This window comes from Pristiophorus japonicus, chromosome 19 (genome assembly GCF_044704955.1).
Source record: "Pristiophorus japonicus isolate sPriJap1 chromosome 19, sPriJap1.hap1, whole genome shotgun sequence".
NCBI lineage: Eukaryota > Metazoa > Chordata > Chondrichthyes > Pristiophoridae > Pristiophorus > Pristiophorus japonicus.
Window position 1 is genome coordinate 93,071,107 of NC_091995.1, and position 27,722 is coordinate 93,098,828.

At 47.0% G+C, this 27,722-nt stretch overlaps 1 protein-coding gene and 1 pseudogene across 2 annotated transcripts; one reads left to right on the forward strand and one right to left on the reverse strand.

The window, feature by feature from the left end:
* Positions 1 to 1,211: 1,211 nt before the first annotated feature.
* On the reverse strand, positions 1,212 to 15,361 carry LOC139230303 (ferritin heavy chain A-like; annotated as a pseudogene).
* A 1,571-nt stretch (positions 15,362 to 16,932) lies between these two features.
* LOC139230053 (ferritin heavy chain, oocyte isoform-like) lies at positions 16,933 to 26,658 on the forward strand. Of its 2 annotated transcripts, none has more exons than XM_070861825.1 (4): positions 16,933 to 17,037; positions 24,025 to 24,147; positions 25,134 to 25,299; positions 26,320 to 26,658. In XM_070861825.1, the coding sequence occupies exons 1-4, from the start codon at positions 16,936 to 16,938 to the stop codon at positions 26,487 to 26,489; spliced, it is 561 nt and encodes a 186-aa protein (XP_070717926.1). In that variant the 5' UTR covers positions 16,933 to 16,935; the 3' UTR covers positions 26,490 to 26,658. The 2 variants fall into 2 exon arrangements, with proteins under 2 accessions (XP_070717926.1, XP_070717925.1); XM_070861824.1 differs by having other exon boundaries at positions 16,936 to 17,037; positions 24,025 to 24,149; positions 25,148 to 25,299.
* The last annotated feature ends 1,064 nt before the right edge of the window (positions 26,659 to 27,722 follow it).

A 27,722-nucleotide genomic window follows, 5' to 3' on the forward strand; every position in this document is an offset into this window, starting at 1 on the left:
ATACTGAAGTGATAAGCTCACAAAGGATGAAACTGAGTACTGTGTACAATGAGCAAGTGTGGCCTTAGCTCCTTTACTGAGACACCAGAGTGCAGGTATCTCGTGGGTGACCTGCTTATATACCGTGCTCCCAAGGGATGCTAGGATCCCTTGGAACTCCAACAGGTAGGCCCTCTGGTGGTAGTGTGATACAGGTTACAAGGGGTTAAACACATAACATGAAGGCACTAATTCAGCCCCCACCGCCCTTCCCTGCTTCATTGTTTTAAACCTCCGCGAAGTCATGACATGTGGTAGATGTAATGAAAAACAAGCTCCCACCCACTCCTCCCTCCCCAGCAGGAATTGTTACAGATTAGTTTCAGAAGTTGTGTATTTCAGAAAACTAGTACAGGTTGAAGCCCTCAGGATCCGGCCTGTTCCGGATCAGGGATGTTTCCAGACGAGGGGTGGTCACGTTAAATTGGATGGTACAGGTACTGAGCAAGGGGATATTAGCACTGGCTGGCTTAGAGCTGGGAGTGCAGCAGAGAGATCATTTCGAGAGGGGGGGGTGGGGGTGGGGGGGAAGGGAAGTTGGGGAATTGCGGGGTCAGGCCAGCGATTGCGGGAGTCGGCAGCGAGGAAGGACTTCAATTTGTTCATGGTGGAGTTCTGGGCATGTGCCATCCTGTGGCCAGGAATGGTTCTGGACGAGGGGTGGTTCAACCAGTACCAGCCACTCTAGTGACAATTCGAGATGTGAGCAAAGCCATCGTGGGAGGGGGATTTTATATTTTTAAGGCATGTAAAGATTGGGATGATAAATTACACAGCTGTGCATCAGGCAGTGTGATCAGCTACTAAATGAAACAATGACAAACTAGTTCAATGATGATTAACATTTATTTCTGTTATGTTCAGAATAAATCCACTGAACTATAATCGCAAGCTCAAACTGTTGTGACCTTGGTCTCTCTAGTCAGACTCCAGAGTGCGGAAGCAGCATGGTTTTACACCTTTTACACTTCCCCAGGTGACCCTTAGGTCTCCCACAGGTGTGCCCCCTAGTGGCAAGTCTTACATTTTGGCAAAGTTTACATACATAACAATTTCCATTGTGCACTGACAGATGAGAAAACTGGGAATTAAGCACAAGCAAAGCATTCACCACCAGAGGTTGTCACACTTCATTGCCACGAGGTCTCGAGCCGATGGTTCCAGAAGCCAAGTCAATCCAGGGTGTGCTTGTCGCACAGGTACTCCCAAGGCCATTCTCAGGGGCTCCCAGCCTCTTCAGATCGGTGATGTCCAAACTTGTTGAGCGCCTTCACTTGTTCATCCAAGTGGTGGGTCTCCAGGAAGTCACAACTGGGAGAAAAGTACAACTAGTTCAGAGAAGACAATATCAAGGTTCTTCTGAGCTTCACCTTCCATGGGGATGGTCCTTGGTACACTTCTGGTCAGGGTAACTGGTGCTTCAGATAGATTAGCTTTACTCCAGGAGTAACATATAAACCAATTTAAGAATTAAAAAGCAGAACCCCCTTCTGTTAAATCGTAATCCTTTGCAGCCCCAATTCAATCTGCTTTATGCACTGCCCCATCTCAATGTGATCCTGATGTTTAAAGTCTCTTGTAGAAGATCAGCACAAAGCAACTGGCTCTGGAGATATTTCTAGAGATTAAACAGATTTGAAGCTTCCACCATAGCCTTCAACTCCCCCCAGAAACATGGCAAATATCAGCTGTGGCTCACTGATACCACGGCCTGAGTCAGAAGGCCCTGGGTTGTCCCCGTCATGGTACGTACATGCAGTTTGTAGCCACCAGATGGCGTCATTGTTGGAGGCCATTAGCAGCACGCACATGGTGCTGCTCTGGTATAAAAGGCCAGCCGTTTTGAGAGTCAGGCACTTTGGGTCGTAATAAAGCAGAACAAAGGGCGTACCTTGTTCAGTTAAACAGTACTCAGTTTGTACCTTTATTGCATACATAACAGTCACATGTCAATTGAGCAAATAATCCAGGCCAATACTTCAGTGGTACTGAGGGAGGGAGTGCTGCACTGTCAGAGGTGTTTTTTTTGGATAAAATGTTATGAGGTCTTGTCCTCAAGTAGATGCAAGAGAACCCATGTTACTATTAAGAAAAAAAAAAGTGGTGGAGTATTTGCCCCAGTTTTCTCGCCAATATTTAGACTCAATCAACTTGGGGTTTCCCAGTTATTTCTGCATGCAGGATCTTGCAGTGCACAAATTGGCTGCCGGGTTTCCTGCATTGCAATAGTGACTACACAAGAATGTCATTGGATGTAAAGCACATGGGACACCGTCCAGAAAGCCTCTATAGATTTGCAAGTCTTACTTAAAAAAAAGAGAGACATTTCAGAACTTACATAAGGGTCGGTGCTCCCAGTGGCGAGCTTGTGCAGATCCAGCAGACTGGTTGTCAGCCTTCATCTGCAGAGCTCTCTGCGTCGCCTCCAGACCATCGCTCCACTCATCCTGCTCCGGTTTCTGGGGGTAGGGTAGAGAGAGGTGAAAAAAAAAGTGTGTCAACAGATAGAGTGGATGAAATGGATTAACAGGATTCAATTCATTATCCTGGAGCATTTCAGGAGAGAATAGGATCACATGTCAATGTCACTTCAATACCCTAATCCAGGCCACTCCAATATATTAACCAAGTAATATCTGGACTTTATTCACAAAGATAGATGTTTCAATGTAGGGTATCCTGAGAGAATTTTCAAAAATGAGGTTTATCTAGCACTAATTGCAGCCACACGTCCTAGCTTTTATATTCTATGCCTTGGGTTTTGTCTCGCTATCTGACTAGCCTGCTGTTATGTATGCATGCCAATGATGTAATGTACTGTAACACTAGACCTGAATGTACCTTCACCCTGTATATACCATACCTGTACACCAGAGGGTGCTGCTGCTGGAGACCTAAGGGTCACCTGCACACTGCAGGTAACCCAGTATAAAAGGGGAGCTCACCTCTTGGTGTCCTCACTCGAGGAGCGGCAATAAGGGAATTAAGGGTTACGGGGAGCGGGCAGGTAAGTGGAGCTGAGTCCACGGCCAGATCAGCCATGATCTTGTTGAGTGGCGGAGCAGGCTCGAGGGGCTAGATGGCCTACTCCTGTTCCTAATTCTTATGTTGTATGTTCTAAAGGGCTACAGTCTGTACAGTTGAAGTGCCATACCCCTGCCTCGTGGAGTCATTAACAGAGTGCCCACATACACAATATCTGCAAGCTAGCTTCTAGTCACATCTGCACTTGAACACCTCACCAATCCCATTGTTGATACTTCTAGCCTTACATCTGATATGGACCAACAATTTAAACTACAGCTACCATCATACTCACCCGCTTCCTTCAATTCCACCCCTACCCTCGATTCCACACCTACCCTCCCTCCAACTGTTGCTCCCGAGCTCACCATAGGCCCTAGCTCAGCATACACCAATATTTACAAGTCTAGATCATAACTGCACTAGTTGTCACCGTCCACAGGGGTCTATTTTATCCCAACTGCCTCCTGCTCCACCCAGTTCTACTGGCGTCACAAGGTTGTTCCAATTCCATGCACTTTAGCCAGAAATCTCCTGCCTTCTGAAAATCCAGGCATACAAATATTATTACTCCTCCTCGAGGCACAATTTCCATGACTCAGTAAATCTATTAGTTCAGGCCAAACTGGCTCACTTTTCACAAAACCCAAGACAATTCTTCAAAGTTCACTGAATCTGACCTGGACGTTCTATAGGACCAGCCCCCCGCCCCCCACCCCGCACCGATTCTGGAATTGCATCATTCTCTCAGCGTGCTCACATTCCTCGTGTGACTGCCTCTTGAACTCGGCAAAGTGACGCAGGGCAACATCATCCCGGTCACAGTAATGGGACTGCGGAGAGAGACAAGTTATGAGACTGATTCCCGGGATGGCGGGACTGACATATCAAGAAAGACTGGATCAACTAGGCTTGTATTCACTGGAGTTCAGAAGAATGAGAGGGGATCTCATAGAAACGTTTAAAATTCTGATGGGTTTAGACAGATGCAGGAAGAATGTTCCCAATGCTGGGGAAGTCCAGAACCAGGGGTCCCAGTCTCAGGATAAGCCATTTAGGACCGAGATGAGGAGAAACTTCTTCACCCAGAGAATTGTGAACCTGTGAAATTCTCTACCACAGAAAGTTGTTGAGGCCAATTCACTAAATATATTCAAAAAGGAGTTAGATGTAGTCCTTACTACTAGGGGGATCAAGGGGTATGGCGAGAAAGCAGGAATGGGGTACTGAAGTTGCATGTTCAGCCATGAACTCATTGAATGGCGGTGCAGGCTCGAAGGGCCGAATGGCCTACTCCTGCACTTATTTTCTATGTTTCTATGTAAGTAAACCTGTAAATACCATGTCTAACCACCAGAGGGCTTATCCACTGGAGTCCCAAGGGATCTCACAATCCCTTGTGAGCACCTGTATATAAAGGCGGCCTCACAGGCTGGAGAGGCACACATTTCTGTAATAAAGGACTGCGGTCACACCTTACTTTGAGCTTGCAGTATCTAGTCTGACTCTTTATTCAAGAAATAACAAGGATAATGGAAAGGGGAGAGGCATGTCAGACCCAGAGCACATTCATGGCCAACTCAAAAATGGTAGCATCAATAAAGAGCCCATTCTCTACCTCAATACCTTGCACTCAATTGAGGGGCATACAGTTCAAGAAAAAAAAGTGGCTGCAGCAAATCTTGAATCAATTCTTTCTGAATACGTTGAAAGTCCCTCCATGTGAACAGCTAAACAGAATATGGGAAACATGTGGGGAGCAAGAACGCCTTTAGCATTTGAAGTTTAATTTCAGACTTCAACCAACGCTTGGTCAATTCATCAGTGATCCTTCCTTTTGGCCTCCAATTAAAGTCAAAATCACTGAAGGGAGAGAAAAATCTTTAAAATCAAAAGTTTTAACACCTTGAAGGAGTGTTCAGTGAAAGGACCCAGCCTCACGAGACATCAACACAACAGGAATCACTCAGAGGGGAGAAACTGGCCAGAACTAGTCAGTCAACATTTCACCAATTAGTCACCCAATTCTAACTCAATGGTTTCCATCTGTCATGTATATACATTCTGTTTGTAGCCACCAGACGGCACCATTGTTGGAGACCACTGAGCAGCACACATGGTGCTGCTCTGGTATAAAAGGCCAGCCATTTTGAGAGTCAGGCACTTTGGGCCTAAATAAAGCAGAGCCAAGGTTGTATCTTGCTTAGTTAAACAGTACTCAGCTTGAACCTTTATTGCATACATAACAACCATCCAAGTTTCAGAAGTTGACCAGAGTTATACATCTTCAAGCGGAATCCTCAATTATAAACTTTAGAATACTGGAGTTAGTGTCAGATACAACCACTTCAGAATGGGACAGTTATTATAGAGCAGGGAGCAGTCTGTTAATGAGGTCATCTACAAGATCAGTGTGACAAATATTCACTGGATTAAGGTTGGGGAGGGCTATAGAGATACACTCTAAAGCCAATGTACTGACCTAGGGAAATTCTACCTCCTTAGAACACAATGATGCCACAGCCTTAATTTTGAAATAGGATCCTAAAAACACAAGACTCACCATGGAGAGGTAAACATAGGAGGACGAGAGCTCCATGTTGATCTGCTGGTTGACAGCATCCTCACAGTCCTTGTGATATGTCCTTACTATAGAGTATAAATGCACACGAGGCCCATACTTGAGAGAAGGTCACTCTGTGACCAGTTACCTTTATTACCAAGACCTCAAGTGATGAAGGTGGGTGGAGCTTTCCCTTTTATACCTGAAAGTCCAGGTTAGGAGTGTCTCCCACAAGTGCACCCCCTCGTGTTCAATGTTCTCAAGGTGTACAACTTAGGTCAGCTTATACATGGGTTACAATGATAGTTGAATACATGACATCACCTCCCCCCCCCCCAAAGTCTTATTGGGATCACAGGTTAAGTCTCTCTGGTGGTTTACGCTCCCTTGTAGAGCGCCTGAGTTGGGGCTCCGGTTGTTGGGCGCTGGCCTGAGTGTCTGCTGTTTGTGGTGCATCAGGCCTGTCCGGACTGCCCACAGTGACTGGGCTCTCCTCCACTTGGTTCCGGTGTTCGGTCACCTGTGGTGGAGTAAACTCTACATCGTGTTCTTCCTCTGCTTCTTCTATGGGGTTGCTGAACCTCCTTTTAGTTTCATCCACGTGTTTGCGGCAGATTTGTCCATTGGTAAGTTTGACTACCAAAACCCTATTCCCCTCTTTGGCAATCACAGTGCCTGTGAGCCATTTGGGCCCTGCAGCGTAATTAAGGACAAAAACAGGGTCATTGACATCAATACATCGCGCCTTCGCATTCCTGTCATGGTAGTCACATTGTGACTGATGCCTGCTCTCAACAATTTCTTTCATAGTAGGGTGTATAAGGGATAACCTGGTTTTGAGCATCCTTTTCATTAGCAGCTCTGCGGGTGGAACCCCTGTGAGCGAGTGTGGTCGGGATCTATTGGCCAACAGGAGGCGTGATAAGCGGCTTTGTAGGGAACCCCCTTGGAATCTGAGCATCCCCTGTTTGATTATCTGCACTGCTTGTTCCGCCTGGCCGTTTGAGGCCGGTTTGAACGGTGCCGTTCTGACATGGTTAATTCCATTGCCTGCCATGAAGTCCTGGAACTCAATGCTTGTGAAGCACGGGCCATTGTCGCTGACCAAGACATCCGGTAGACCATGGGCGGCGAACATTGTCCGTAGACTTTCTACCGTGGCAGAGGATGTGATTGAATTTAAAATGGCACACTCGATCCATTTGGAGTAGGCGTCTACTACAACCAAAAACATTTTTCCCATGAAAGGACCAGCGTAGTCCACACGGATGCGTGACCAAGGCTTGGCGGACCAGGACCAGGGGCTAAGGGGGGCTTCCCTGGTTGCGTTGCCCAGCTGAGCACACATGTTGCACCTGCGAACACAAAGTTCCAGGTCTGCATCTATCCCTGGCCACCAAACGTGTGACCTGGCAATTGCCTTCATCATGACAATGCCCGGGTGCTCATTGTGAGGTTCTCTGATAAACACCTCTCTGCCCATCTGGGGCATGACTACTCAGTTTCCCCACAGTAGGCAATCGGCCTGAATCGAGAGTTCATCCTTGCGCCTATGAAACGATTTAAACTCCTCAGGGCATGCCCCGTACGTGGCTGCCCAGTCCCCATTCAGGACACATTTATGACTAAAGACAGTAGCGGGTCTCTATTTGTCCAGACTTTAATCTGACGGGCTGTCACAGGTGAGCCTTCGCTTTTGAAAGCTTCAACAGCCATGACCATCTCAGCATCATGCTCAGCTGCCCCCTCAGTGATGGCTAGTGGGAGCCTGCTGAGTGCATCGGCGCAGTGTTCAGTGCCCGGTCTGTGCCGAATTGTGTAGTCATAGGCGGCTAATGTAAGTGCCCACCTCTGTATGCGGGCCGATGCATTCGCATTTATGGCCTTGTTGTCGGCCAAAAGGGACGTTAGGGGTTTGTGATCTGTCTTCAGCTCAAATTTCCTGCCAAACAGGTACTGGTGCATTTTTTTTACTGCATATACACATGCTAGCGCTTCCTTTTCTACCATCCCGTAGCCCCTTTCTGCCTGGGACAGACTTCTGGAGGCATAAGCTACCGGCTGTAACTGACCCTTGGCATTGACATGCTGCAACACACACCCGACACCATAGGACGACGCATCGCACGTTAAAACAAGTTTCTTACATGGGTCATATAGCGTTAACAGATTGTTGGAGCATAACAAATTACGTGCTATATCAAAAGCCCTTTCCTGGCTGTCCTCCCCAGACCCAATCGCGACCTTTGCGTAGGAGCACGTGTAGCGGCTCTAACAGCGTGCTCAATTTGGGAAGAAAGTTACCAAAATAGTTCAGGAGCCCAGGAACGAACGCAGCTCCGTCGTGTTACGGGGTCTGGGTGCTCTCTGGATCGCTTCCGTTTTGGACACAGTAGGTCTGCTGCTACCCTCCTCCCCAGGAATTCTACCTCTGGAGCTAAAAAGACGCACTTCGCCTTTTTCAGTCGCAGCCCTACTCGGTCCAGTCTGCGTAGCACCTCCTCCAGGTTGTGGAGGTGTTCTTCAGTATCACAACCCGTAATGAGGATGTCATCTTGAAAAACCACCATCCCTGGAATCGACTTGAGGAGGCTTTCCATATTTCGTTTGAAGATCGCGGCGGCCGAACAAATCCTGAACGGACATCTGTTGTACTCAAACAACCCCTTGTGTGTCGTGATGGTGGTCAGCTTCTTCGACTCACTCGCCAGCTCCTGGGTCATGTAAGCTGAGGTCAGGTCCAATTTTGAAAAAAGTTTGCCACAGGATAGCGTCGCAGAGAGGTCCTGCGCTCTCGGTAGCGGGTACTGGTCTTGGAGTGACACCCGATTGATGGTGGCCTTGTAATCGCTACATATCCTGACCGACCCATCCGCCTTGAGCACCGGCACGATCGGGCTCGCCCAGTCACTGAATTCGACTGGCGAGATGATGCCTTCCCTCAGCAGGCGGTCCAATTCGCCTTCTATCTTTTCCTGCATCATGTACGGCACTGCTCTGGCCTTGTGGTGTACTGGCCTGGCGTCCGGGTTTATGTGAATCACTACCTTGGCCCCCATGAAAGTGCCGATGCCGGGTTGAAATAATGAGTCAAATTTGTCCAGGCATGATACTCGCTCCACAGAAGAAATTGCATTGACATCGCCCCATTTCCAGTTCAAGAAAGCAAGCCAACTCCTCCCCAGTAGTGCGGGACCACCCCCCCGGGAAAATCCAGAGTGGCAGTCTGTTCTCCGAATCTTTGTGGGTCACGACTACCGTGGCGCTGCCTAGCACCAGAATGATCTTCTTTGTATATGTCCGTAGCTGTGCGTCAATCGGCAATCATTTTGGCCTCTTGGCCTTGGATACCCACAACTTTTCGAACTGTTTGATACTCATCAGGGACTGGCTGGCCCCCGCTCAATTAATACTGGGATGCCATTGAGGAGCACTTTCATCATTATTGGTGGCGTCCTGGTGTATGAACTGTATATGTACACCACATGAACTCGCTGAACTTCAGCTTCCAGCAATTTCCCTCGGTATTCATTTGGCCTCGTAGGGCTTACATCGGGCCGGTCCTCCTCGTACATCAACCTGACTGCAGGCTTCCTGCACATACGCGCCAAGTGACCGCTGACGTTGCAGTTTCTGCAGATATATTGCCGATACCTGCAAGCTCTGGCTGGGTGTTTGCCTCCACACCTCCAGCATGAGCTAGAGGCCCCATTGTTGGAAACAAAAGGTCCATTACCAGTCGATCGTCTCTGAAACTGTCCTTAAGCGCGCCCTTAACAGGTGTTGAAGGCCCTATTACTGGCCTCATTGTCCATTGCGATGGCATGAATCACCATTCAGCTAGCCATTGTCTCTGTTGAATTCCCCCTCTGGGTTCGACTGCATGCTGGGGCATGTCCAATTGCCCTTGTCTGCCTAGACAACTGTGTGCCGCGTTAACAATGTTGACTCCCTGGTCGTTTGCCGCATTTGAGCCAAGATTTTTTGTCATACATCATTCTGGTCTCTTCCTCCCCTGAGATAAGGGTCTGGGCTATCAGAGCCGCCGCTTTCAAGGTCAAGTCTTTGGTCTCAATCAGTTTCCTGAAAACCCTAGCGTGCCCGAAGCCCTCAATAAAAAAGTCTTGCAACATCTCCGCTCTGCATGCATCTGGGAACTTACATAGGCTTGCCAGTCGCCGGAGATCTGCCACGAAGTCTGGAACGCTTTGCCCTTCTTGCCGCCGGTGTGTGTAAAACCGGTTTCTCGCCATGTGCATGCTGCTCGCCAGTTAAAGGTGTTCCCCGATCAACTTACTGAGCTCTTCGAACATCTTGTCCGCCAACTTCTCTGGCGCTAGAAGGTCCTTCATCAGGGAGTACGTCCTGGATCCACAAACCGTCAGGAGATGAGCCCTGCGTTTATCGGCCGAATCCTGTCTCAACCATTCCTTAGTGTCAAAACTTTGCTGTAGTCTCTCAATAAAGTCATCCCAATCATCACCAACACAGTACCTCTCGTCTGTGCTGCTAGTGGCCATGCTCACGTGGTTTAAATCCCAGTTTCTCGTCGCCAATGATATGTCCTTACTATACAGTATAAATGCACACAAGGCCCATACTTGAGAGAAGGTCACTCTGTGACCAGTTACCTTTATTACCAAGACCCCAAATGATGAAGGTGGGTGGAGCTTCATCTTTTATACCTCAAAGTCCAGGTTAGGAGTGTCTCCCACAAGTGCACCCCTTGTGGTCAATGTTCTCATGGTGTACAATTTAGGTCAGCTTATACATGGGTTACAATGATAGTTGAATACATGACGCCTTGGGAGGCCATCTTCACTATCTATATTACACTATTACTACTCACTATCACCTGCACAGTTCAAGAACTGACCCTTTCTCACACAAGCTCCTGTATTTATACCACTGGGGCAGCCTGCATTCAAACAGGGTGTGGCAGCACCAATGATGATTGACAATCCCTGAGAGCCAATCAGGAATCTTCCCTGAATCCAGGCACCAATTAACAAAAGAGAGGGGGTGTGGGGGAAGGGGGGAGGTGGGAGTCCCAGAGCCAATCAGAGCTGTGGAAAACAATTATTTTTATAAAACAATAAATCAAATGCCCCCTTTTTAAAGGGGCACTAAAACAACAAATTAAACAAATTTAACTTTTATCATTAGTGGATCAAATTAAAATTTGGTTGCCGGGGTTTGCTGATGCACTGCAGTCCATCCGGTGCCACGCTTTGGACAACAGGCAGGTTTGGGAGATCAGTCGTGGTGATGTTATTACCTTTGGGTACCTTGACCTTCCTGGTCAATGAAATGATAATCATTTGCTATTTTCACAAAGCTTTGCTGTTTGATGAATTTTCCTACAATCGTTCCTCCATCGTCGCTGGGCCACAATCCTGGAACTCCCTCCCTAACCGCACTGTGGGAGCACCTTCACCTCACACGGACTGCAGCGGTTCAAGAAGATCCCATGGCACTGTTTCGAAGAAGAGCAGGGGAGTTCTCCCCGGTGTTCCGGGACCAATATTTATCCCTCAATCAACATCACTTAAAAACATTATCTGGTCATTATCACAATGCTGTGTGTGGGAGCTTGCTGTGCGCAAATTGGATGCAGCGTTTTCCACATTACAACAACGACTGCTCTCCAAAAGTATTTCATTGGCTGTAAAGCCGCTTTGAGATATCCGGTGGTCGTGGAAGGTTGAAGGATAAATATTGGCCCTATCGCGAGGTTTAATATCGGAAACCAGCTCAGCTGCTGCCAGAGTGTGTGACAGAAGCACACAAAGCTGGTCAGGGCCTGTTGACCTGAGATAACGTCCAGTTTCAGTGGGGGGGGGACTGTAGTGAGTGACATGTGGGCAGGTCCTCACTCGTGTTCTCATTCATTGGAGGTGAAGTACTGAGAGAATTTTAGGGGTGTGAGCTCTCTAGAGTTTGGGCCAAGGTAGCTGAATACAAGTAACTGCTTCCACTGGTGATGAATATTCTCTCTGCTCGTTGCATAAGAACATAAGAAATAGGAGCAGGGGTAGGCCATTCGGCCCCTCGAGCCTGCTCCACCATTCAATACGATCATGGCTGATCTGATCATGGACTCAGCTCCACTTCCCTGCCCGCTCCCCATAACCCCTTATCCCCTTATCGTTTAAGAAACTGTCTATTTCTGTCTTAAATTTATTCAATTTATTAAACGACAGCAAAGAATAACTAAGAAAGCAATAAAGAAAGGAAAGATAGATTATGAAAGTAAACTTGCGCAAAACATAAAAACAGATAGTAAAAGCTTTTACCGATATACAAAACGGAAAAGAGTGACTAAAGTAAATGTTGGTCCCTTAGAAGATGAGAAGGGGGATTTAATAATGGGAAATGTGGAAATGGCTGAGACCATAAACAATTATTTTGCTTCAGTCTTCACGGTGGAAGACACAAAAACCATGCCAAAAATTGCTGGTCACGGGAATGTGGGAAGGGAGGACCTTGAGACAATCACTATCACTAGGGGGGTAGTGCTGGACAGGCTAATGGGACTCAAGGTAGACAAGTCCCCTGGTCCTGATGAAATGCATCCCAGGGTATTAAAAGAGATGGCGGAAGTTATAGAAGATGCATTCGTTATAATCTACCAAAATTCTCTGGACTCTGGGGAGGTACCAGCGGATTGGAAAGCAGCTAATGTAACGCCTCTGTTTAAAAAAGGGGGCAGACAAAAGGCAGGTAACTATAGGCCGGTTAGTTTAACATCTGTAGTGGGGAAAATGCTTCAAGCTATCATTAAGGAAGAAATAGCGGGACATCTAGATAGGAATAGTGCAATCAAGCAGACGCAACATGGATTCATGAAGGGGAAATCATGTTTAACTAATTTACTGGAATTCTTTGAGGATATAACGAGCATGGTGGATAGAGGTGTACCGATGGATGTGGTGTAATAGATTTCCAAAAGGCATTCGATAAGGTGCCACACAAAAGGTTACTGCAGAAGATAAAGGTACGCGGAGTCAGAGGAAATGTATTAGCATGGATAGAGAATTGGCTGGCTAACAGAAAGCAGAGAGTTGGGATAAATGGATCCTTTTCGGGTTGGAAATCGGTGGTTAGTGGTGTGCCACAGGGATCGGTGCTGGGACTACAACTGTTTACAATATACATAGATGACCTGGAAGAGGAGACAGAGTGTAGTGTAACAAAATTTGCAGATGATACAAAGATTAGTGGGAAAGCGGGTTGTGTAGAGGACACAGAGAGGCTGCAAAGAGATTTAGATAGTTTAAGCGAATGGGCTAAGGTTTGGCAGATGGAATACAATGTCGAAAGTGTGAGGTCATCCACCTTGGGGAAAAAAAACAGTGAAAGGGAATATTATTTGAATGGGGAGAAATTACAACATGCTGAGGTGCAGAGGGACCTGGGGGTCCTTGTGCATGAATCTCAAAAAGTTAGTTTGCAGGTGCAGCAGGTAATCAGGAAGGCGAATGGAATGTTGGCCTTCATTGCGAGAGGGATGGAGTACAAAAGCAGGGAGGTCCTGCTGCAACTGTACAGGGTATTGGTGAGGCCGCACCTGGAGTACTGCGTGCAGTTTTGGTCACCTTACTTAAGGAAGGCTATACTAGCTTTGGAGTGGGTACAGAGACGATTCACTAGGCTGATTCCGGAGATGAGGGGGTTACCTTTTGATGATAGATTGAGTAGACTGGGGCTTTACTCGTTGGAGTTCAGAAGGATGAGGGGTGATCTTATAGAAACATTTAAAATCATGAAAGGGATAGACAAGATAGAGACAGAGAGGTTGTTTCCACTGGTCGGGGAGACTCGAACTAGGGGGCACAGCCTCAAAATACGGGAGAGCCAATTTAAAACTGAATTGAGAAGGAATTTCTTCTCCCAGAGGGTTGTGAATCTGTGGAATTCTCTGCCCAAGGAAGCAGTTGAGGCTAGCTCATTGAATGTATTCAAATCACAGATAGATAGATTTTTAACCAATAAGGGAATTAAGGGTTATGGGGAGCGGGCGGGTAAGTGGAGCTGAGTCCACGGCCAGATCAGCCATGATCTTGTTGAATGGTGGAGCAGGCTCGAGGGGCTAGATGGCCTACTCCTGTTCCTAATTCTTATGTTCTTATGTTCTTATGTCCCAGCTTCCACAGCTCTCTGAGGCAGCAAATTCCATAGATTTACAACCCACTGAGAGAAGAAATTTCTCCTCATCTCTGTTTTAAATGGGCGGCCCCTTATTCTAAGATCATGCCCTCTAGTTCTAGTCTCCCCCATCAGTGGAAACATCCTCTCTGCATCCACTTTGTCAAGCGCCCTCATAATCTTATACGTTTCGATAAGATCACCTCTCATTCTTCTGAATTCCAATGAGTAGAGGCCCGACCTACTCAACCTTTCCTCATAAGTCAACCCCCTCATCCCCGGAATCAACCGAGTGAACCTTCTCTGAACTATATCAAAAGCAAGACTCCCTTTAGTCTCTCAGTACAAAAAAATATTAGTTGCTGTAACTTTGTTAAAATGCAAGGAGAGTTTCTCAGTGAATCAGCGCTGCATGATTTCATTCCCAGGATCAATCCAATTTCAAGAATGGTATCTACCCTGGGAAGAAGAGTTTCGGTATTTATTTACAGTAAGCTTCTACCAACCCCACAGAGTTGTTCCTGTGGGATACGCTGCAGGTCGCTCACTGAAACAAAACTCATCGTCACTGCTCTGGGGGTTGTGGGCAAAGTAGCACAGAATGACTGTAGACGCCAGCAATGTCTGAGCTCATTGGGCGAGCTCACTGAACCCATGGGACTAAAGGCAATGGTGATTGGGAAATGCAGCTGAAATGTCGTATTTACTCACTTGTCACTGGCCTCTTGGGGCAGAAAGTGTGGATTCCTTTGGGGAGAGGATTGAACTAGGTTCTGAACATTTTCCCTGTCTTTGTGTGTCTCTCTTGATTGAATAACATGTACCTCGCCTCCCACACGAATAAGAAGCTGTACAAGGCATTAAAGAGAGAGGTACTCATGTGGAACTGTACTCGAATAAAATGTAATCTTTCTAGGAGTAAATGTAGTTCAATAAAAGCAGTTAACTTAAAACGCCAAGCAAGTTCAATAGCTATTTCTTGCCCGCACACCCTTCAACACTTTATGTTCCAGCAGTTAATAAAGCCAATGCAGCTCCTCCATAAACGTATCCATTTGTGCATTTCATACCATATTGCAATCACCGTCTCCACAGCCTACTGCTTCTCCACGTGTCTCCTTCACCCCAGGAATGGATTCAAACATTGACACTGTAACTGTATTTATCCAATGTTTATAAGTTAATTAGTTGGGAACTGCAGTGAGTGCAATTAAATTTCCGTCTTCAGTCATTCCTCGTTAATGTCTTTGCATCTCTCAAAGTTCCCAGTCACCTCATTCGATCATTGCTGTTGTATGCAAATGGCAAAGGAAGCTTCTCCTCACCTGGGGTCTTCTGTGTCGATCGGCATCCCCACTCCCCACATGGAGTGACCCTGAATTCAGAGATCCTGTAGACAGGATCAATCAAAGCTTCTCTCAGACCCAGTAACCACAGGCCTGACTCGAAGTCTCTGGTGCCCACCTGCTTGGCCATTGAATGTGACCATGTGATATCCATCAGTTTGCTCGAAGCCCTTTGTGACCGCAGGACAGTCACTGCCTCGTGGATCCTGCGACCAATACAGGTGTAGATACCCAGGTACATGTTCGGTTCCGGTGGGTCAACTGGGCTCATTGGTGGCATCTCCCCCGAAAGGGCAGTGCTTGTGGCGTGATTGGTGGCTCCGGATCGGAATCGCTGCCGCCCCCCCCCCCTCCCCCCACTGGCCCATCGGAAGCAGAGTTTTGATCCAAGGGAGCATCGCTCATCGCCTAATCCAGGACTGAACCACTTCGGCACTGAAACCAGACATCACGGCTTTGGGTCTCTGAGTAACACCAACGTGAAAAGGAAAGGACCTGAGGGGGAGATGAGGAGAATGTGTTTACGCAGCGAGTTGTTGTGATCTGGAACGCGCTGCCTGAAAGGGCGGTGGGAACAGATTCAACAATTTGAAAAGGGGAATTGTATATATAAGTGAAAAAATTGCAGGGCTATGGGGAAGGAGCTGAGGAGTGGGACTAATTGAATCGCCCTTTCAAAGAGCCGGAACAAGCACAACAGAAACATAGAAACATAGAAATTTACAGCGCAGAAGGAGGCCATTCCGGCCCATTGTGTCCGCGCCGGCCGACAAAGAGCCACACGGCCCTCGGTCAGCAGCCCTGAAGGTTACATATAAACCTATGAACAATGAACAATGACGGAAAGGCAAAGAGCACCCGGCCCAACCAGTCCGCCCCACACAACTGCAACACCTCTTATACCGAAACATTCTACACTCCACCCCATTTAGATGAGGAAAGACGGGAGGAGGCTCGAGTGGAGCATAAACGCCGGCATGGACTGGTTGGGCTGAATGGCCTGTTTTCCACAGCTCTGTTTGGCTCTGGGCCTTCCCCCTCCACCCATACCCCCTCCCCTTTGTTAATTGGTGCCTGGATTCAGGGAAGATTCCTGATTGGCTCTCAGGGATTGTCAATCATCATTGGTGATGTCAGTCCCTGTTTGAACGCAGGCTGTCCCAGTGGTATAAATACAGGAGCTTGTGTGAGAAAGGGTCAGTTCTAGAACTGCGCAGGTGATAGTGGGTAGTAATGGTGTAATGTAGATAGTGAAGACGCTGTAAAGGCACGATGGGGAAGAGTCACAGTTTAAGGCTCTTCCGCCACGGTAAACCCAGGGGATGGAATCAGACCCCCCTCGGGCTGTACTTGTTAATCTGCTTGTATACATAGAGCACCATAAACTGAAAAACACCTGTGTTGTGCCATGTATAATGAAAGCCTCTGCACTGTTTAGTAACTTGTAAAGAAATGTAAATGTATTCTCATCCGTTCCGTGTACTGCTTTCATCTGCATAGTGCTACATGTAACGTGATTCGTGACTGGTATTGAAATGTATCCTGGAATCTAATGTAAACCTGTTCTCATCTGCTCCATGTAATACCCTCATTTGCACAGTACTACATGTAACGTGATTTACGGATTGTACTAAACTGTACCTTGAAATGAAATGTACGCTCGTGCATTGTATGGAACTGCTGTCAGCATCCAAATGAATTGTATGGAATTGCTGACCGCAAGGTACTTAGCTATTTTCCAATGTATTGTGAACATTTTATATGAATAGAGTATATTTTGGGGGGGGGGGGGAAAGTGTAATATAGATCGTGAAGATGGTCTCCCAAGTGCGTCAGAACTACCACAAGGACTGTGAGGCTGCTGTCAACCAGCAGATCAACATGGAGCTCTCGTCCTCCTGTATTTACCTCTCCATGGTGAATCTTGTATTCCTTGTTGCTGCATCCTGACAAGTTGGAAATTCTCCAGTTCCATGAACTGGCTTTAAGCTGTATTTCTCTGGGCTTCCTTCCCTGGGGGAAGCAGAGTCTTTGGGTAGTGAGTATTATATATGCAGATTATAGATATACTCTCTGAGTAGTCACTGTATAGTTGTATAAGATGGAGACTTGTTACCTGACTTGTCACCTGATGTACTAAGGTTTACACTGTGTATATACTATGCTGGCACCACTAGAGGGTGCAACTGGTGGAGACCGGGGTTTCCTGCCCCACTGGCAGAGGCTGTCCACCAGAGGGCACTGCGGTGGGAGACCTGAGGGTCACCTGCATAGGTGTGCAGGGCCCACTATAAAAGTCTGCCCACCATGCTTGTGCCTCACTCTGGAGCTACGAATAAAGGACCAAGGTCACTACAGTTTGAGTACAACACATTGCCTCGTGGAGTCATTCGTAAGTGTATTACAGACATAACAATGAGGACTTCGGGTGTGTAATCCAGGTGGATCTTGTTGAGTTCACGGACTGCTCCCTGTAGCAGCTGCCCCTCTATTGAGAGGTTTAATATCTGAAACCCGTTGAGCTGCTGCCTGAGTGTGTGACAGAGGCCAGACCTGGTCAAGGGGCCTGTTGACCTGAGACAACTTTCAGTTTCAGTGGAGCAGGTGAAATGTAGGCAGGTCTTCGCACGTTCTCTTTATTGGGGGCGAAGTATGATAGGAATTGTTCTGAACTTCCCCATCATCATCATCATCGTCATAGGCAGTCCCTCGAAATCGAGGAAGACTTGCTTCCACTCCTAAAGTGAGTTCTTTGGTGGCTGAACAGTCCAATACGAGAGCCACAGACCCTGTCACAGGTGGGATAGATATTCGTCGGGGGAAGGGGTGGGTGGCACTGATTTACCGCCCGCTCCTTCCGCTGCCTGCACCTGACCTCTTCACGCTCTCGGCGATGAGATTCGAGGAGCTCAACGCTCTCCCGGATGCACTTTCTCCACTTAGGGCGCTCTTCGGCCAGGGTCTCCCAGGTGTCTTCTCCCTGTGGCTGAGGAGCTCCTCCCGGAGTCACAGTGCGGATTTCATCCCCTATGGGGCACAATGGATATGATCTTTGCAGTGCGACAACTGCAGGAAAAATGCAGGGAGCAGCACCAGCCCTTATACATGGCCTTTTTCGATCTTACAAAGGTCTTAGACACTGTCAACCGTGAAGGCTTATGGAGCATCCTCCTCCGTTTTGGATGCCCCCGAAAGTTTGTTACCATCCTCCGCCTGCTCCACGACGACATGCAGGCCGTGATCCTTACCAACGGACCCATTACAGACCCAATCCACGTCCGGACTGGGGTCAAACAGGGCTGCGTCATCGCTCCAACCCTCTTCTCAATCTTCCTCGCCGCCTGAATCTACAACACTGTGCCTAGATCTCTATTCCATTGGTTAGATCTCCCAAACACTAAATTGTAGAGTGTAAAACTACTGCAACGGAAGACTTTCCTTCTTCCTCCAAGAATGTTTGGTTGAATGGAAAGTAAGATGTGCTACTTGCTCAGGTGTTGAGTTTGACATGGGATGTAATCCCAAATTTTAGCTTGTTTTTTTGTTTCACTGGTTGGAATCTAGGGAGGGGAAGCTATCCATGTTCAAAAATTAGTGAAGTAAGTTAAGTCAAGAAATTGAGAACTAACTGGAGGGAGGGAACCAGAAGTATCTTATGTCGCTGAGATCTCGGTCAGGCGTGATGTTTCAATAATTCTCTCCGCAGACCGGGATGATGTTGCCCTGCGTCACTTTGCCGAGTTCTTCAAGAAGCAGTCACACGAGAGAGAGAGAGAGAATGTGCGAGTGTGAGAGAGAGAGTGTGTGTGAGAGAGAATGTGCGAGTGTGAGAGAGAGAGAGAGAGTGTGTGTGAGAGAGAATGTGCGAGTGTGAGAGAGAGAGAGAGAGTGTGTGTGTGAGAGAGAATGTGCGAGTGTGAGAGAGAGAGAGTGTGTGTGTGAGAGAGAATGTGCGAGTGTGAGAGAGAGAGAGAGAGTGTGTGAGAGAGAATGTGCGAGTGTGAGAGAGAGAGAGAGAGAGTGTGTGTGAGAGAGAATGTGCAAATACAAATGAGCACAGTGTTTGGAAAGCGATTTTTCCAAATTATTTGGAGCTGTCTTTTCACTTGTTAGCCACAGAATTTTAAATCCCGTTACAACGGATTTCCGTTGGATCCGTGTATGGATAATGGAAAGTTGTTGTATATATCTAATTCCCTCTGGTCACTATTGCCTCAACTTCTACCGCCCTGGCAGGAAATGCATTCCAGATCATAACTCACTTTTTTATAAATGAAGGGAGGAAAAATTCTCCATCTCTGCAGTGGTTTTTTTTTTTGGGGGGGGGCAATTATAATAAATCTGTGTCCTCCAGTTACCAACCCACCACTGGAAACATTACTCCTTATTTACTCTTCATCAATATATTTTGGAAGACCTCCCCTTGACATTCTCTGCTCTCGAGAGAGCAATTGCAACTTCTCCAATCTCACCACATACCACCAATACCCATGGGGTTGGCAAAGCATACTTGGGCCAAACTTATCGTGATGCTGAACCTTGTTGGATCAAGCACAACAGAATATAATAAATTATAACCCAAAAAACTGCTTTTCTTCAATAGGTCCCAACCTTCTGGGCAAAGCACTGTTCAGTATTCTGACTCCACCTGTATCTGTCAGGGTAAAGAATGAAATCAGCTCTTTACACAGTGGCCATTGGATGGCTAGACACTTTTTCTGTAGTTTAGTTTCACAAAGCAAGCGTTCTATTCGGAACCCCTGCACGGCAAGCGAGCCCCAGGTGGGCAGAGGAAACGTTACAAGGACACCCTCAAAGCCTCCCTGATAAAGTGCAACATCTCCACCGACACCTGGGAGTCCCTGGCCAAAGACCGCCCTAAGTTAAAGCAGTGCATTTGGGAGGGTGCTGAGCACCTCGAGTCTCGTCGCCGAGAGCGTGCAGAAAACAAGCACAGACAGCGGAAGGAGCGTGCGGCAAACCAGTCCCACCCACCCTTTCACTCAACCACTGTCTGCCCCACCTGTGACAGGGACTGTAATTCCCGTATTGGACTGTTCAGTCACCTGAGAACTCACTTTTAGAGTGGAAGCAAGTCTTCCTCGATTTCGAGGGACTGCCTGTGATGATGATGAGACACTTTCTGTAACCAGTACACACTGCATTAACTCATCGTCATTTGCAATTTCAAGTTTACGCAAGCTTTTCCTTGGGGTTGACTTCCACTCTCTTGGGCGGGGGGTATTGGTAAGAAGGGTGTTTGGATGCGTGCTGGTGGGACAGGCCTTCACCAGTATCCAAAGCCAAGCCTGAATCCTGTATTTAGGATTTTGAGCTGACCTTTCTTTGTTGGTTATTTGCACTTTTTTTAAAAGAGTATGTATTCCATTTAACTGCTACTCTACACACTACACTTGGCAGTGATAGCCGGGTACAGGTCAAACCCTAACCTTGCTGTTCTCGAAGTCAACAGAGATCTTCTGGCCTCGACTGCATTTATACTGCAGCAGGAAAACTGTGTCAGATAAGAACATAAGGAATAGGAGCAGGAGTCGACCATTCGGCCCCTCGAGCCTGCTCCGCCATTCAATAAGATCATGGCTGATCTGATCATGGACTCAGCTCCACTTCCCTGCTCACTCCCAATAACCATTGACTCCTTATCGGTCAAAAATCTGTTGATCTCACCTTAAATACATTCAATGACCCAGCTTCCATAGCTCTCTGGGGCAGAGAATGCCATAGATTCACGACCCTCTGGGAGAAGAAATTCCTCCTCATCTCAGTTCTAAATGGGCGACCCCTTATTCTGAAAATATGCCCCCTAGTTCTAGATTCCCCCACGAGGGGAAACATCTTCTCTGCATCTACCTTGTCGAGCCCCCTCAGTATCTTATATGTTTCAATAAGATCACCTCTCATTCTTCTAAACTCCAATGAGTATAGGCCCCAAACCTGCAATCCTTTCTACCAAAAAATATTCAGAAGCATTTTTTTTGTGCCATATCTTTATATTCTGTCCTTCAGGCAAACTGTGAAGGAATAGCGCTGGGTTAAAATCGCGGAGCTCCCTAGCTAACAGCACTGTGTGAGCAGCCTTCACCATATGGACTGCAGCGGTTCAAGAAGGCGGCTCACCGCCAGCTTCAAGGACAAAGTAAGGATGGGAAATAAATGCCGCCCTTGCTGGAGACACCCTTAGCCCCAGAATTATTAATTTTTAAAAGCTAATAGGCAGAGAGTTGGTATAAAAGTGAATTGGCAAACAGTGAGAAGTGGTGTGTGCCAGAGATTAGAGCTGGATTCAGTTGTTCACTCTATAGATAGTGGGAGGACAGATGCACCTCGACCAGGCCAACATCCCCAGCATCGAAGCACTGACCGCACTCGACCAGCTCCGCTGGGCAGGGCCACATTGTCCGCATGCCCGACACGAGACTCCCAAAGCAAGCGCTCTACTCGGAACTCCTTCACGGCAAACGAGCCAAAGGTGGGCAGAGGAAACGTTACAAGGGACACCCTCAGAGCCTCCCTGATAAAATGCAACATCCCCCACCGACACCTGGGAGTCCCTGGCCAAAGACCGCCCTAAGTGGAGGAAGAGCGTGCGGCAAACCTGTCCCACCCATCCCTTTCCTCAACCACTGTCTGTCCCACCTGTGACAGAGACTGTAATTCCTGTATTGGACTGTTCAGTCACCTAAGAACTCACTTTTGGAGTGGGAGCAAGTTTTCCTCGATTCCGAGGGACTGCCTACGATGATAAGAGCTGTATTCAATTGTTGGCTCCGCCACCCGACCAGCATCACCTGAGGGGGGGGACATCCCTGCACGCTGTTGGAGGGCTCCCGGTGCTGCAGTAGGTGAGTAGAAACTTAATTTTTTTATTTATTGATTGAATTTTTATTATTTTTAATTTTTTAATTTTTTGTTTGATTTTTTTATTAATTTTTTTTATTTTTTATTAATGTTTTGATTCACTTATTGAGTTATTTATCATTTATTATTGATGATGGCTCTTTATTTGTAAAAGTGAAGTCTTTAATGCTTGTTAACCCCCCTCTCCCCCCACCCCCCCCCATCTCTCGTTCCCTAAGCCTGATTTATAAGTGTAGGCAAGGTTTTTCTGAGCATACAGATATCTACACTTACTCCATTCTAAGTTAGTTTGGAGTAAGTTTTCGCTGCCTAAACTTGCAAAACAGGCGTAAGTGGCTGGACACGCTCCCTTTTTGAAAAAAAATCTGTTCTAAAATGAAACTATTCTAACTCACTAGAACTGGAGCAAACTAAATGCCGACAATTGCAATTTCTAAGATACTCCATTCTAAACTAGTTGCTCCAAAAAAAATAGGAGCAACTCAGGCCGAAACTTGAGCCCTATATTTTTAAAGGAGGTCAAGAGACCTCTACAACAATGAGTTTTCTGGTCAGCAATCAGCTCTGATTGGTTCACCCAATGCTCACTTTGTCAATGAATGAGTTTGTGGGATTTTGGTGAGGCATGAAAGTTATCTGATTGGCTACTGATAACTGTCACTCAGCATCTCTTATGCAATAGAAGGGTTTTCCATGTGTTTAAAATGTGCTGGTTCCTGCCCTCACAGTAGTTAGATTGAGTGAGCAAGTCTGGTGGGTGAAGATGTTTAAAGCCAGCCACAGTATACAAATTGGACACACTAGGAACATTAGGATGGCCTCCCAAGTGTGACAGAACTACCACAAAGACTGTGAGGATGCTGTCAGCCAGCAGATCAACATGGAGCTCTCGTCCTCCTATGTTTACCTCTCCATGGTGAGCTATCTTTACTCTCTATTGGAATGATGTCTATGCAGTAAACTAGCTTCTAGTTAGGCATTGAGTTGTATGAGCTAAAGGGCTTAAACTTCAAGCAGAGGCAATCTCCTAGTCTTTGTTTGTCACAGGCTGAAGGGTATGGATTTGAGTGGAGGTTTCTCAAAGAGTGTTTTTTATTAAAGGTGCAAATAATTCAATCAAGTGCTGGCTTGGCCTTCTCTCCTTCTGTTGAAGTGATGTGAGAATGGTGTACTGTTGATCAAACCTTCCTTAGTGACCTGATCTTGCAGTATGCAATTGTTGGATTTGTGCTTATTCCTTTTGCTAACTTTCCATATGGAATGAGTAGCAGGCATTCCACTGACCTTTGGTCCCCAGCTTGGCCTTTATATCTCCTTTTCTCTTTCCCTCCCTGCCCCCTTTCCTGCTGATGGAGCCTCCTATGTGCTAGGATGCCTGGATGAGTGCAGCTCCAACAACACAAGAAGCTCGACACTATCCAGGACAAAACAGCCCATCCACCACCTTCAACATTCACTCCCTCCACCACCGGCGCCCCCTGGCTGCAGTGTGCACCATCTACAAGATGCACTGCAGCAACTCGCCAAGGCTTCTTCGGCAGCACCTCCCAAACCCACGGCCTCTACCACCTAGAAGGACAAGGGCAGCAGGCGCATGGGAACACCACCACCTCCACGTTCCCCTCCGAGTCACACACCATCCTGACTTGGAAATATATCGGCCGTTCCTTCATCGTCGCTGGGTCACAATCCTGGAACTCCCTCCCTAACAGCACTGTGGGAGCACCTTCACCACACGGACTGCAGAGGTTCAAGAAGGCGGCTCACCACCACCTTCTCAAGGGGCAATTAGGGATGGGCAATAAATGGCAGCCTTGCCAGCGACGCCCACATCCCAGGAATGCATTTATTTGTGCTGCTTCTAATGTGAAGAGAGAGCCAGATTGTTCAATAAACATAGATTAATGAATTGAAATGGTAGTTCTTTTAATGAAGGCATTGCGCAATAACTAGTCTGCCAAGAGATCATTTTGAATTGCACGTGGGTGAAACTTTAGCCTGGCTTAACTTCCTTTCTCTCCGCAGTCCTATTACTGTGACCGGGATGATGTTGCCCTGCGTCACTTTGCCGAGTTCTTGAAGATGCAGTCACACGAGGAATGTGAGCACGCTGAGAGACTGATGCGATTCCAGAATCGTCGAGGGGGCGTGTGTGGTCCTAGAGAATGTCAAGGTATCCTTTCAGACAAAGGCTGAACTTTCTTGACTTGTGAATGACTTTTTGGATTGGGTTGGGAGAGGGGACAGAGAAAGGAAAAAAAAAACTCCCATTTCGAGCTCAAGACATCAATCCAATTTTCCCAGGAGACTGATCCTAGAATCCACTGTTCATTCAGTATTTCTGTTTTGATGTCTCATCTAAAAATAATGTGATTATAGTCGTCTTTGATTCATTTGGAGATGGTGGGAGAAGGATAGAGTATAAAAGCAGGGATGTCCTGCTACAACTGTGCAGGGTATTGGTGAGGCCACACCTGGAGTACTGCGTACAGTTTTTGTCTCCGTATTTAAGGAAGGATATACTTGCATTGGAGGCTGTTCAGGGAAGGTTCACTCGGTTGATTCCTGAGATGAAGGGGTTGACTTATCAAGGCAGGTTGGGCCTGTACTCATTAGAGTTTAGAAGAATGAGAGGTGATCTTATTGAAACTTATAAGATACTGAGTGGGCTGGACAAGGTAGATGCAGAGAGGATGTTTCCCCTCGTGGGGGAATCTGGAACTAGGGGGCATAGTCTCAGAATAAGGGGCTGCCCACTTAAAATGGAGATGAGGAGGAGTTTCTTCTGAGGGTGATAAATCTGTGGAATTCTCTACCCTAGAGAGCAGTGGAGGTTGGGTCATTGAATAAGGTGGAGCTAGACAGATTTTTGAACGATAAGGCAGTGAAGGGTTATGGGGAGCAGGCAGGGAAGTGGAGCTGAGTCCATGATCTTATTGAATGGCGGAGCAGGTTCAAGGGGCCGAATGGCCGACTCTTGCTCCTGTTTCTTGTGTTCTCATTTCCTGGTAATGAGTGATGTGCTGTTGCCTCTTGAGTGGTATACCCCCACAACACCACATCATCCACTGCTTTGCATGGACTCCATTGCATTGACTGCCTTGGGCAGGAACCCCTGTTCTTCTTTGAGGTAGAACTTTTTCAAAAGTAACTTGTGTTTTATTTTCCAGAAACCAGAGCAGGATGTGTGGAGCGATGGCCTGGAGGCGATGCAGAGAGCTCTGCAGATGGAGCAGGATGTCAACCAGAGTCTGCTGGATTTGCACAAACTCTCCTCTGGGAACACCGACCCTCACGTAAGTTCCTCGTGTGGATTTCTGGGTACGTTGAAGGTGGTGCTGGAGCTGTTTGAAAAGAGCTTTGTTTTGTGGGGTGTCTCTCCTGGGTTCTTCAGGGGCTGGGGGAGAGGACTGGGAGAGTGGGCTACTGTGGCCATTTGAGAAGTAAATGAGTTCCAGAATCGAAGCACGCATTGTCCAGGAGTTACTGTAACATTGGAACAAATTTGCATCAATCTCAATTGCCCTGCTTGACTCTACTCCAGTCAAAGAGGATTAAAATCCCAATTCTTGACGGGGATGCTCCAATGTTAGAAACATAGAAAATAGGTGCAGGAGTAGGCCATTCAGCCCTTCTAGCCTGCACCGCCATTCAATGAGTTCATGGCTGAACATGAAACTTCAGTACCCTCTTCCTGCTTTCTCACCATACCCCTTGATCCCCCGAGTAGTAAGGACTTTATCTAACTCCCTTTTGAATATATTTAGTGAATTGGCCTCAACTACTTTCTGTGGTAGAGAATTCCACAGGTTCACCACTCTCTGGGTGAAGAAGTTTCTCCTCATCTCGGTCCTAAATGGCTTACCCCTTATCCTTAGACTGTGACCTCTGGTTCTGGACTTCCCCAATATTGGGAACATTCTTCCTGCATCCAACCTGTCCAAACCCGTCAGAATTTTAAACGTTTCTATGAGGTCCCCTCTCACTCTTCTGAACTCCAGTGAATACAAGCCCAGTTGATCCAGTCTTTCTTGATAGGTCAGTCCCACCATCCCGGGAATCAGTCTGGTGAATCTTCGCTGCACTCTCTCAATAGCAAGAATGTCCTTCCTCAAGTTAGGAGATCAAAACTGTACACAATACTCCAGGTGTGGCCTCACCAAGGCCCTGTACAACTGTAGCAACACCTCCCTGCCCCTGTACTCAAATCCCCTCGCTATGAAGGCCAACATGCCATTTGCTTTCTTAACCGCCTGCTGTACCTGCATGCCAACCTTCAATGACTGATGTTGCTCGATATCTGCCACTGGCCATAACTAGATTACCTCTTTTCTTTGTGTGACTTTCTGAAGACCCACTACTTGGATGAACAAATGAAGACAATCAAGAAGCTTGGAGATCACATCACCAACCTGAAGCGACTGGGAGCCCCGGAGAATGGCCTGGGGGAGAACCTGTTCGATAAGCACACCCTGGGGGAGAGTGACTGAACTGACTGCAGAGATATAGTCTTATTTATGGTGTCTTCAGTAACCTCCAAGATCTCTAATATGTGTGAGCAGGTTCCTGGGGTGAATAATGAAAGCTACTGGAGGTTCAAAGTCACTCTCCAGTGTTGTCTATGGAACTGCTGAGGTCAAAGGTTTTTTTGTAACTGTCATTGGGTGAAAAAATAAAAGCTGTTGACTATCAAATTGGATCTTATTGTAAACTAAGCAGCTTCATATCTAATTTACAGCACAAGAAACAGGCCATTCAGCCCAACAGGTCTGTACTGACGTTTATACTCCACGTAAGCCTCCTCCCACCTTGTTTCATCCAACCCTATCAGCACATAAGAAATAGGAGCAGGAGTAGGCCATACGGCCCCTCGAGCCTGCTCCGCCATTTAATAAGATCATGGCTGATCCAATCATGGACTCTGCTCCACTTCCCTGCCCGCTCCTCATAACCCTTTATTCCCTTATCGGTTAAGAAACCATCTATTTATGTCTTAAATTTATTCACTGTCCCAGCTTCCACAGCTCTCTGAGGCAGTGAATTCCACAGATTTACAACCCTCAGAAGAAATTCCTCCTCATCTCAGTTCTAAATGGGAGGCCCCTTATTCTAAGATCATGCCCTCTAGTTCTAGTCTCCCCCATCAGTGCAAACATCCTCTCTGCATCCACCTTGTCAAGCTCCCTCATAATCTTATACGTTTCGATAAGATCACCTCTCATTCTTCTGAACTCCAATGAGTAGAGGCCCAACCTTCTCAACCTTTCCTCATAAGTCAACCCCCTCATCCCCGGAATCAACCGAGTGAACCTTCTCTGAACTGCCTCCAAAGCAAGTATATCCTTTCGTAAATATGGAAACCAAAACTGCACGCAGTATTCCAGGTGTGGCCTCACCAATACCCTGTACAACTGTAGCAAGACTTTCCTGCTTTTATACTCCATCTTGCAATAAAGGCCACGATTCCAAATTTGTCAAACATGACTTCCCCTTCATAAATCCATGCTGACTCTGCCTGACCGAATTTTGCTTTTCAAAATGTCCTGCTACTGCTTCTTTAATAATGGACTCCAACATTTTCCCAACCACAGATGTTAGGCTAACTGGTCTGTAGTTTCCTGCTTTTTGTCTGCCTCCTTTTTTGAATAGGCGTTACAGTTGCAGTTTTCCAATCTGCTGGGACCTCCGCAGAATCCAGGGAATTTTGGTAAATTAAACCAATG

Bases quoted from the DNA above. Each gene is read 5' to 3' on its own strand.
- LOC139230053 (XM_070861825.1), top strand. From the start codon at position 16,936: ATGGTCTCCCAAGTGCGTCAGAACTACCACAAGGACTGTGAGGCTGCT. The intron at 17,038-24,024 runs GTGAATCTTGTA...TTCTCTCCGCAG, and splicing joins CCTGTATTTACCTCTCCATG to TCCTATTACTGTGACCGGGA. The intron at 24,148-25,133 runs GTGTGTGGTCCT...TCTTTGAGGTAG, and splicing joins TCCAGAATCGTCGAGGGGGC to AACTTTTTCAAAAGTAACTT.